The 11389-nt window shown below is 40.2% G+C and overlaps 1 protein-coding gene across 1 annotated transcript in view; it reads left to right on the top strand.

Annotated features, from left to right (window-relative positions):
- The window catches only part of STMP1 (short transmembrane mitochondrial protein 1), a 16402-nt gene extending 5241 nt beyond the window's left edge, over positions 1-11161 (top strand). The window contains exons 2-3 of the mRNA XM_044989808.1: positions 3630-3683; positions 7461-11161. Coding sequence (XP_044845743.1) covers positions 3630-3683; positions 7461-7541 — 135 coding nt within the window. The 3' untranslated portion in view covers positions 7542-11161. The remainder of the gene's footprint in view (positions 1-3629; positions 3684-7460) is intronic.
- Positions 11162-11389: the final 228 nt, after the last annotated feature.

The raw sequence follows: 11389 nt of genomic DNA, 5'->3' as shown, positions 1-11389 counted from the left end.
AATGCACTGCCTGTTCTGTTGCTGTGGCTGCAGTTCATTTAGTTCATTTAAAGCTTCTGGCTTATTTTTTCTCCCCAGCCCTGCTCTGACCTTCTGCAAATATGATAAGCTGTTCCTGAGGTCAGAGTTAAACTCTTTGCCCACAGTCAAATGATACTTTTTGCCCCTCATTCCCAGTCCTAAAGTATTTGTTAACGCAGCTGTTTGCCTCATTAAAGAATGCTCAGCTAGTCAAACTTTTAGTCTTTCTTTTTCTACATGTGTCTGAAAACTCTGGCAGATGCTAAAGCCAGATGCCCAACTATATGATTTATTTACAATAAATAAATCCTTAATTGATGCTAATGCCTTTAATACCTAGCACTTATTAAAAGTAAATAACACGGAGAGAACAGGGTGCATGCCAGTAACAAAGCACAGCAGCATTTCTCATTATAGGTGCTGCTGACCTAATTTGGAGATACTGTGGATTTTTAGCTACCAGTATGTTCAGACTTGGTGCCAATAAGTCCCAATAATACATTGCATATTTATTAGAAAATCAGGACTGTGGGCTCTCTTTAAATTATTGTTTTTAAGTTAACTGGCTATTTCCAATTCCGGTCTCTGTTGATAATGCCAGCAGAGAGCCTCTTCTGAATCACTTTAGCTCTTGGGTGTTTATTAAAAAATAAGCCTCCATATCCTACCCCTAGTCCAACACAGGATTTATAAAAAATTGTAAATGCATATGCATTTCTTCAGAATGGACTCATTTGTATCTCTGTTTGTTCCAGTGGAAACAGTGGGTAATAGGACTAATACGCTCAGCAGATTTTGGAGTCATAATGTTTCTGAACTCAACTGCTACTTGAAGTCCTTGTGTTGCAAATGCCTGATAAAAATCAGTTTTAATTAAGACTTTCTGATTAGTGCCTGAAAGCTGGTGAAGGGAAAAGATGAACGGCATACAGTATTAATTCTGGGTTCCCTCCTCTCCTTTCCTGTGCATGGAAAGGGTGTCTGTCGCTCCTTCACCCTAGCTGGAGCTGCAGCAGGGAGATAAAGGGATAATCTTAAAAACTTTATATTTTTTGCCTTTCAGAGTTAAGTAATTGCTTGTTTTACATTTAACGTGTATCTTAGCTTGTTGGGTGGCTGTTGGAAGCCCCTCATTAGTCCTTACTGTCCTTAATTGGCATGCACCCTTTAATTGGCAGCATTTTTAGTTGTTAAAAGCGATGATTAAACAGTGAGACTCCCCCTCTTCATGAAGTGGCATCTCTTAAACCCTGTATAACTGATGAAATAGCACATCAAAGTCTAGACTGGTCTTGCATGGAGTGTGTGGAGCTCCGACTTCAACTAATGTGATACAAGTTGTTTATGTTCTTGGGTCTGACATAGGTGTTAAGATACTTGCAATACAAAATAAGACATTGCACGGTATAGTATTGGTCCTAGCTTTGGAGTTGGACATATTTTAGGCTAAGAGGAGGAGAATGAAGGTGTTTTTGTCCTTTCTAGGAGAAGAAAAAGCAAGAGAACTTTCTTAGGCCTGGTCTACACTGGGGGGGGGGGGGTGGTCAATCTAAGGTACGCAACTTCAGCTACGTGAATAGTATAGCTGAAGTCGAAGTACCTTAGCTCGAATTACTTACCGTCCTCACGGCGCGGGATCGACGTCCGCAGCTCCCCATGTCGACTCCGTACCGCCATTTGCGTTGGTGGAGTTCCGGAGTCGACAGGAGCATGTTCGGGGTTCGATATATCGCGTCTAGATGAGATGTGATATATCGAACTCCGAGAAATCGATTGCTATCCGGCGGGTAGTCAAGACATACCCTTAGTAAAACTATTTTATAAGGGATAGACTGAAAGGTTCGCCCCAGTGACTAGTAATATAAGCCAATCTTTGCAAAGAGTCTTGAAATTTTCAGCTGAGAGTCTGCTTGCCTTTTGGGTGAATTCATGGACACTGCCAAGATATAGGGAAGGCCCCTCTGCTGGATTGACTTTCAGGATTAAAAGGAATCTTAAATCCTGCTTATCTCAGTGCAGCATGCATTAATACTATCCCAGGCAAAAAACGCACAAAAAGAACACTACAGTTTTTTGAAAAAAGCCAAGAAGCCCTAAGCTCTAAAAATGGAGTAAACAAATATTTTAAATATATGTTCCGTTTCCCTTACAGTTCAGACATTTAGTTAATGATGGCATCAGCGTGTGAAAATGTGCAACCAGTTCTATTAATGACCATAGCTTTCTGACAAGAACATGTTTTGGGGTTTTTTTTTACCAGTGAGTGGTGCTGTGTTTATGCTACTGGAAGAGTGAGTTATTTTCTGTTCTACTTTGTGCAGTGAATACAATTTCTAGCTAGGTTTTGACTTCAAAATCATTACTGTTGATGATGGTTTAAAAAAAAAAAAAAGGCAGCACACAGATTTTCAGAGATGAGGCCAAACTTGCAGTATTGATAGTCAGAAAAATCTTAATAGCATTTGTACATCAAGCAAGCTTAATCTGAAATGTAATGATAATAAGAGCCAGAGTTTTACTTGGAGTTGCTGGATGCTAAGCACTTTGGAAAATCTGGATGTATATTTCTGAGGAAACAAAGGGTATTTTATTTTCTCTCCGGTGTGATTGAGACCTGAGTTTCTCCTCAACCTGTAAGTGAAAGGAGCTAGGCACTCCATTTCCCTCTTACTCTTCCTTTAAAACTCATAGACTGAAGTGACCTTTTCTTTAGCACCCAGCAACTCTTCTCCCAAGCCTGGGACCTAAATTTACGTTCTGTGCAAAGTAGCATAACTAGGCCAGCCCAGAAATCTACTGATGCACTGTTTCCTTACGATCTCCTCAGCCCATATGTTTTATAGCCCACTTCATTTGCGTCTGTCCTGTGATTTTCCCCCCCCCCCTCTTATTTCCCTCCCCCCGCGCCTATTATTCTTAGTATTTGTATTGTGGTAGCTCCTGTGAGCCTGTCATAGACCAGGACCCTCGTGCTAAGAGATGTACAAGTATTGAACAAAAAGACTTTTCCTGTGCCATTATAGTTAATGGACTTACTATGATTTATATAGTAATGGGTGTGCAAGGAACTTTACAGAACAAAAGACCAATCTCTGCACCAAAGATTTCTTGGAATTGTAAGAGAACAGTGATTAAAAAGAAGTCTCATTCTGGTGGTGGTGGTTTTATGGAAGTTGGGGTATAAATGAGTACATTGTTGAAGGAAGAGAAAGCTTCGGGGAGAGTAATATAAAACAACTTATGAGTAGAGCTGGTTGAAATTTTTTTCATGAAAAAACTTTACTGAAATATTATTTTAAACTTTCTGGGGTTTTTAACTAATGTTTTTACCAGAATCTCTTTTTGAAATAATTAGAATTTTTTCCCCACCAAAACCACCTGCATTCTCTTAATGAAAACAAAATTTCAGAAAATGATTTGCAAAAAAATCTCCATTTTGAAGCCTGTGAAATGGAAGCCATTTAAAAAACGTTCATGATTTCTCCGCCACCACCATTTTTTCAACCTCCTCTACTGCCAAGTGTTCATACATTGTGTGCAAGTGAGGGGGAAATGTTAAACTCCTTGTCATTTATTTTGTCTTTTTTTTTTTTCCTTTTCCTCTTAAGCTTGGTTTTGCTCTCGGCAATGTGGTTGGGATGTATCTGGCGCAGAATTATGATGTAAGTATTATTATTTATTAAAGTAGTAGTAGCAAGCAGGTGTGGCCTTACCTGTTTTGCTGGCCAGGGTGGAAAATACTTTGACTGCCCCTTCCCCAAGCAGCTGAGCTCAAACAACTAAACAAACAAAAAAAGCTGGCCAATCAGAGGAGAGAGAGAGGAAAAAAAGCTGGCCAATAAGAAGAGCAAAAATGACCAGCCAATGAGAATAAAGCAAAAAACAAAAATCCACACGGCACAACTGTATGGCACCCCATGGAAGTGGGCAACCAGCTTGCCCACACCTAGAACTGGCCCTAATTTATTTGTATTACAGTAATGCTTGGAGGTCCCAGCTGAGATCAGGGCCTCATTATGCAAGTGTTGCACAAACGCATATTAAGATACAGTCTCTGTCCTGTCTAAACAGACAAAGCAGGGGAAAATGGGGGCCCAGAAAAGTGAAAAGACCTGCCCAAGATCACACAGCTGGTCAGCGGTAGAGCAAGGATTAGAACCAGCTCTCCTAACTCCTAGTTTAGTGCCCTGTCCCGTAGGATACACTAGCTGCCACACAGTTCTATTTGTTTGCATATGAAAGTTTTATAGCGACTTGAATTTCTCTCTTCTATGAATGATGATGAAAGTGGAATTGTCAAGAGCGTTTGGAAGGGCTCAGCCTGTTGAGTTCTGCTTGGAATTTTATGTAGACCTGAACTCTTCCTTTTCAACTTGGATTGAGGTTTTCTGAATATGAATTAAGGGGAGATTTTGTTTTCCAAGAATTTGGAGGAGAAGCCTTGGGGGCTGAACCTCCAAACTTTGGTAGTATCAGTGCAGGTTTGAGGATTTAGTAGATTTAAAATTAAAAACCTACTATCCAATTAGAAATCCTAAATTTTAAAACATTCCTTACCTGTGCTGCTAATGCTATCTCAAAATTAAAAGAATTGAAGAGTGAGATCCACAAAGGTATTTAGGTTCCTAATCCCCAGACTTAGGCACCTAAGTCCCAGTATTGGCTCCATTACGGTGCACAAAACTCCTTCTGAACTCTGTAGACACCTAAACTCTCACTCTGCCCAAGGAACGTTTTACTGCAAAAACTTAGGAGCTTACATTTCTGCCTCTGAACATGTTCGCTGGTGAGTCCTTCTAGGCATACAGGCACCTATCTCTTGCCTAAGCCCCAGAGTGATTCACAAATCAGAGGATTCACCTGAGAGGCCAGATCTGGTAGCAGTGCTCAGAGGCTGCCTACCAGATTGGGTCCCATTCAAAATCCAGTTGAAGGAGCAGTGATTAGAGCTCTCATCTGGGATGTGGGAGCCCCAGGTTTGTTTTTCCCCTCTGCCAAAGGGGGGAAAGGATTTTAACAGAAGTCTCTCACCTCTCAGGAGAGTGTCCTAATCACTAGTTTATGGGATCTTCTGATATGGGGCTACCTCCATATCTCCTGTTGAAGCTGTTCCACTCTGGCTAATTACACAAGCCCTGTCATTTTTTATTATTATATTTATCCACCACAACCACTTCCTCTTCCTCTGGCCATTTTAGGTGCCTGCCTTACTCCACACAAGTCATTCCCTCAAGAAACAGGTTAGGCATCTAAGCCAGCTGACTCCAGGCAGTGGGTTTCCATTCCTGGATCGCTAAGTAGAGATTGCATCCCTGCAGCCTGGTCTTAGGTGCTTACCGGTATCTCTGAGAAGGGTTGGGGTTAGCACATGCCCCCACTCCTTGTCAGCATCTCCCATTGGCTGTCTTAGGTGGCTCCCTACCTAGTATGCTGTTTCTATTGTTTGTTTTTAAATCAGGGAAGTTTCATTAAGCTAGGTTTTGTTAAAGCTTGTTTTTACAAAACCTATACTGTAGTTTAGATCTAAAGTCACCTGAGTGTATGTTGCATATGTAATTAATGAAAGCATGAAGTATAATCATTTTCGTTCAGTACAACTGAAGTGTCACCACAAGAGGGCTACTTCTACTTTTAATTCAGAGGAAGTTCTCCCCTGGTGAGGTAAAACTAATTTGCTAGCATGAACCAAGTATTTGATTGTTACAGTATCTAAGATGATTTTCCACATGGTTAATCATAAAAGCCCCAATTATACAAACAGAGTGATTAAATTTAAAAGTTAGGGTGTTTTTTCTCTGCAAGTGTGTGTTTGGCATGTGTGTAAAACTTCTTTAGACAGGGAGTTCTTTTAGAAATAGGCCCAAGAGTAAATTAAACAAGGAGTTTTTAAGAAGTACTATAACCCCTGCAGATGCTGCTAGGGAGTGTAAGGGTAATGCAATGTGTAACTTTTCAAAAGCTTCAACGTTCTGCTCTTTCACATGTTGTCCCCAGTCCTACAAATGCTTATGCATGTGAATATCCCTATTGACATCAGTGAGACTACTTACTTGCTTAAACTGAAGTATATGTATAGGGTGACCAGACAGCAAGTGTGAAATATTGGGACAGGGGGTGTGGGGTAATAGGTACCTATATCAGACAAAGCCTCAAATATCGGGACTGTCCCTATAAAATCAGGACATCTGGTCACCCTATATATGGATAAATATATGTAGTTTTGGGGTCTTAGTTTCAGTTTCACAAAATTGGTCCAATTTCCCCCCACCCCACCCCCCTGCAAAAATGCTCTGACATTTCTCATATGGCTAACCTGACCACTCAAGTCTTGAGTCGAGCCCCAAAAAATCATGAAATTTGGTTAAAAAATCATGAATAAAAATACGCATTTTGGGTTATGTTTTATTTGCCTTTGGCGTTTGATGGTTTACGTCCCAGTTGGGTCTCATCTTCAAGCAGTTCTCCACAACCATGAGAGCTAGAATCTTAATACAAAAGCTGAGATTCTCATGTAATCAGTTAACTTGCGGAGCTGTGGTTTTGAGGGGGGAAAAAAAAACAAATTTTGCATGATTGCCACCAAAATAAAGAATTTGCTGCACAGCATCTGCCATTATCAGTCAAAAATTTTGATTGGTTCATTTTCAGTCTAAAATGCTTCTATTTTTAAGGGGAGACTGCTGGAGTTTCGCAACTCAACTTGATCTTTAGAAGAAAGTCTTAATTTTTTTCTTTAAAGTGTGAAATTTCAAAAGGTTGCAGATTTCAGTGCAAAAATTGACACATTTTGGGGGCCAAAAAAATAGAGCAGAATAAATACTTTTGACATCTTGCAAAAAAAATATTTTCCTCCTTTTGCACAGCTCTCCTTATAGGTTTTAACTAAGATTAGAAGGAGTCAATGTGTTTATTTACTCTGACTTCCTACATTACACAGACCACAGAAATTCTCATTACACTTTGTTGGTATTTTCAGAAGAATGTGTTAATATTACTGAGGTGGTATTTTTTGCGGCTTACTCTGTGGCAGTTCATTTTCTTCCGGCGAGGTAGGCAGGCTGATCCTCTAAATGTCCTATTTACCCCTTTATATGTCCATCCTCCTTTCCCATTTTCCAACAACAACAAAGATTACCCCAAATTAGGTCTAACTCTCCTTCCATCCAAAAAGATCTGGAGGGGACTCCATCTGGGGCACATCAGCACCATCACTGAGTTGACTAGAAAGGGTTGCTCAACATGTCTGCAAACCACTTCTTCCTTGCCTCGCCTCACCTCACGGTACTGAGCATGCTTCTTCTGTCCAGGGTAGTCCTGTGGAGTGGGTCCTAGGAGCAAGCTCTTTGTTGTTAGCGTTAAACTTTATATAAAGTTTTTCTCGCATTCCCTAATTAGTCAACTATACAGGTGATGATATCTAACTTTTTTTTTTTTTAAAGATTCCTGACCTTGCAAAGAAACTTGAAGATTTTAAAAGAGATGTGGAAGCTAAGAAGAAACCTCCCAGTGACAAATCGTAAGCTACTGATGTTGACCAGATCATCTCCACACAAATTTCAAGGATATAATTCCCCTTCAAGCTACAAGTTCCAAGTAGAATTTGGGCTTTGGGGGATTTCCTCCACTTCCAGTCTCCCAGAACCTGGCTGTCCTTGAGCTGAAGTGCAATCATGAATGTGCAGTGAGACCTAACATCAGGAGTTTCAGGAAACCTGACTCAGAGCTGATGTGATTAGGAAAGAAAGTTTGGATTTTCTTGCAATTACCTAATATTTTATAATCAATTTTTATATGGCTCAGCTGGAGATCACTGCAAATCCTACAATTATCCCTACCTGATGCTTTATTATAATTCTTAAAATGCCTCAAAAGAAATTAAAACAAATGTATCCGGAAGTCACTTCTGAAGACTTCTTTTATTCTGAGTTATATTACATCATTGTCCTTTCTTTAATCCTCCTGTGTGGGACTGAATCATGGATAATTTCAGTCCTTGTGCTGGAGATGGAATGAGAGCTTTGAGTGTCCAGTGAATTTACATGAATAGTTGTCTGTTTCCACTGTTTGTATATTATCTTATTTTTTGGCAGTGTTTTTCTTTGCACAAAGTGAGCAAAACATGATTGACTCCAAAGGATGTAAAAGGATACCAGCTTCAACCTACATTTTACCTTCACTGGTTTTTCTTTCTCTGCTCTGTTCCATTGCCTCACCCCATTTCATTTTCACTCCTTCCCCTCCCCTTGGTCATTTTGGGACACGTACCTTAAGCTGGGGATGATGAATCAGCAGTTGACTCAAATTCACTTAGTCATCTTCTAAAGATAGTTTAAATGTACAGCTCTTTTGCATCCTCTCCTTACTGCCCCAAGCAGCACTTTCCCCCAGATGAAGCATTAGCACATTGAGTGTAGTATTTGACACACCCTACCAGTCCCTCAACCCCCTGCTTTTCTTTTGCAGTTGGACAATAATTTTAGTATGTATACAGGTTCATCTTACCACCTCACTGAGCATGCTCTGGCACTACTTAGCCTAGCGTGTTCCCCTTTACCTTTCTTGGCCACAATATATTAAATGGAAATACAAACTCTTAAGTATGAGGCATTGATCCATGATGTTACAAGTACTACACTCTTTGGTCTGAACGGTAAACATCCTATCAGACAAAAAGAGATGTATGTTTATTAGTTAACTAATTAGTTTACTGTTCTCCACTAAAAAAAGCACCCATCCTTTGCATTTCACACGTTTTTAGAAGTACATGTATAAAGAAACAGACCCATCAGGTACCCCTGATCAGTAACCAACACAGCTATGCCAAACCACTATTGAGCACAGACTATTCTTTGAGAGAGACTCAGACTGGATAATCCAAAATCTATTCAAGTCAATCTTGCACTCTGTACTCATGTACTTTTCCCCTGAGTAATGAGTACAGAACTGGACCCATGCTGCCTAATTTTTTTAAAAGCCCCTTTTCCAAATGTGATGAATTTGGTAATAAACAATCTGAGGGAAATTATTTTTCTACTTTTCTCCAGAACTTTAGAGCCAAAATTTTGATATACAGTACTTAAAACCACTCAGATTTCTTCAGTTACCACCTACAATTATTTGAACACTTATTGTGAATTTAGTTTTTTTTTTCCCAAGGCGTATATTATGCTCTTCCTGCATATCACACAGAGATGAGGAGGGAATGAGTATTTAAGGTTTCTCTATAATATTTGACCATAGAAGCTGCTTTAGCATGAAAGGTGCAATTTATATCTCAAATGTTCATCTGACAATCACAGCAGATGTCAGGAAATTTTCTATCAGCCTATAAAGCTTTTTCAGATAGAACCAGGCATATCTGTAGCGCTATATAAACAATACAAAAGTATTAATAATAAGGGTTTAAGTGTTCCACAAAGTTTGCAACACCTTGTATGTTAGCCCAAAATTATTTTTCTTCCACCTGGAAAACTGGAGAGCTCAATTACATTTTAGAAGGCAATAATTCTTGAAAATTTTGCAAGCCCTCTACAATAAATTGCTTTAAACATAAGTTAGCTGCGCGCTACACTAGATTATACTGATGTATAACCCACAGTTACACATCCAACTGGCAGAACCATGGCAATGAGCACATGAATGATACTGAGGTAAATAGCTGAATCGCCAACCAGAATCTAAAACCATCCTTCCCTTGCAAAAGCACCTAGGATGAACTGGGGTGCAACTACTAGTTCTACTTTCTAGGGCTGAATCCTTCATGGGGACACAGCAATGGGAGAGAACAGAGCACAGCCTGTTTCAAAGTCTGGGGAAGGAAGATATGGAATGCTACCACAGAGAGGCTGCGTTCCAGATGTTTAACAAAAATAGAGCCCTTGATCAACAAATACTAAATCACAGAATGCTTCAAACCAAGAAGCTATCAGTGTACCTCAAGTTTAGCATGTCCTGTGACCCACTTCTAACCCAACCACATGCTGCTAGAGCCACCGGGCTGGTTGTCTGTTGACTGTTATAGCTATCCCAGAATACCTTGCTATGGAAAACTGCTGATGCAGGCTGCCGTACCCAATACACAGGTGCTCCTGTGTTACTTCATGGGCCTCATTTAGGTCAGGCAGCGCCAAACCAAGACTCCTGCAGAATCCTCATTTATACAAATGAAGGCAAGAACTCACTATTATGGTTGTTTCAATATTCTTCTGCGTAGAGTCTCTCATTCCCTCTCCCCTTTCACTTCTCTTCACTAACCCTTTTCTGCTCTGCCCCCAACAGACCTTAATGATGGAGGTCTTCATTCTAGTTAAAGAGGGCTGAACATGGTTTTCTGGGGGACATCTTAGCACAACTTTGAGCACTGATGAATCTTGATGGGAGGCAATCCCTGCTGGCCTAATAGCAAAGGGCCTTTTCTCTGTGTATTAAATGACATCATGTAAAATCCTGGCCCAAAGGAAGTCAATGGTAACACTCTAATTGCTTTCTATGGGGCCTTAGACTTCCCTCTCCTACCTCATTGTCAGTCACGTCTCCCAACAGGTTCCTGCTGACCTCTCCACATCTGCCTTTTTTAGGGGGCACTGTGATATATTCTGTGCTGGCCTGGGGGCAACGTCTTGTATTGATTGTACCAGCTTTGGATCACTATGGCCAAGATTCATAAAGGTACTTAGGCCCCTACCTCCCTTTGTGCTACTGGGCCTATACTGTTCAACCGGCCATGGTGCGCATACAGGACAAAGACAAATCCGTGCCATATGTTCAAGTGATGTGGGATTAATTTCGTTAATATAAATTACATTTTGTAGAAATATGTTTAGGCCTTGCCATTTCTGCATAGAGTAAATCTTAGTGCTGTGTGATGGCGTTACTTTTGTGTCTTAGAAACTGGTGCTTCATGCAATGAGTTAGGCAGTTAAACAGTGTAGGGACAAATTCCCCTATACTGCTATTTTTACGTCTTTCTCTGGGGGACTGAAAAAAATAGCTGTTTTGTTAAGTTTGTCAGTGGTGTCTGCTAACCTTTATGGATTCCCAAGAGGTGGGTTCTATTTATTGAATACGTACCAATATAAGATAAGATGTTATTCACTACTTCTCTTGAAATATGCATTAAAATTTAAATGATCACCATGAACTGTCTTGTTTGCTTCTTTGAAGAATAGAGAAAGTTGCAGAACTTATCCTCAGAACAGATATTCCATGAAAACAGAGCTGTGGTTTGTCCCACCCCCCAGTTGCAGAGTATTTGGGGCTAGAAAAAGAAGTGATGGTGTATCACTGGTTGAAGCCATAACCACAGTTCAAGCCTTCCCCCCCGCACACACACCTTGATTCATATTCTATCTTGTTACAACCTTATCTT

Source organism: Mauremys mutica, chromosome 1, assembly GCF_020497125.1.
Source record: "Mauremys mutica isolate MM-2020 ecotype Southern chromosome 1, ASM2049712v1, whole genome shotgun sequence".
Taxonomy (NCBI): Eukaryota; Metazoa; Chordata; order Testudines; family Geoemydidae; genus Mauremys; species Mauremys mutica.
This window is presented reverse-complemented; position numbering and strand designations above follow the sequence as displayed.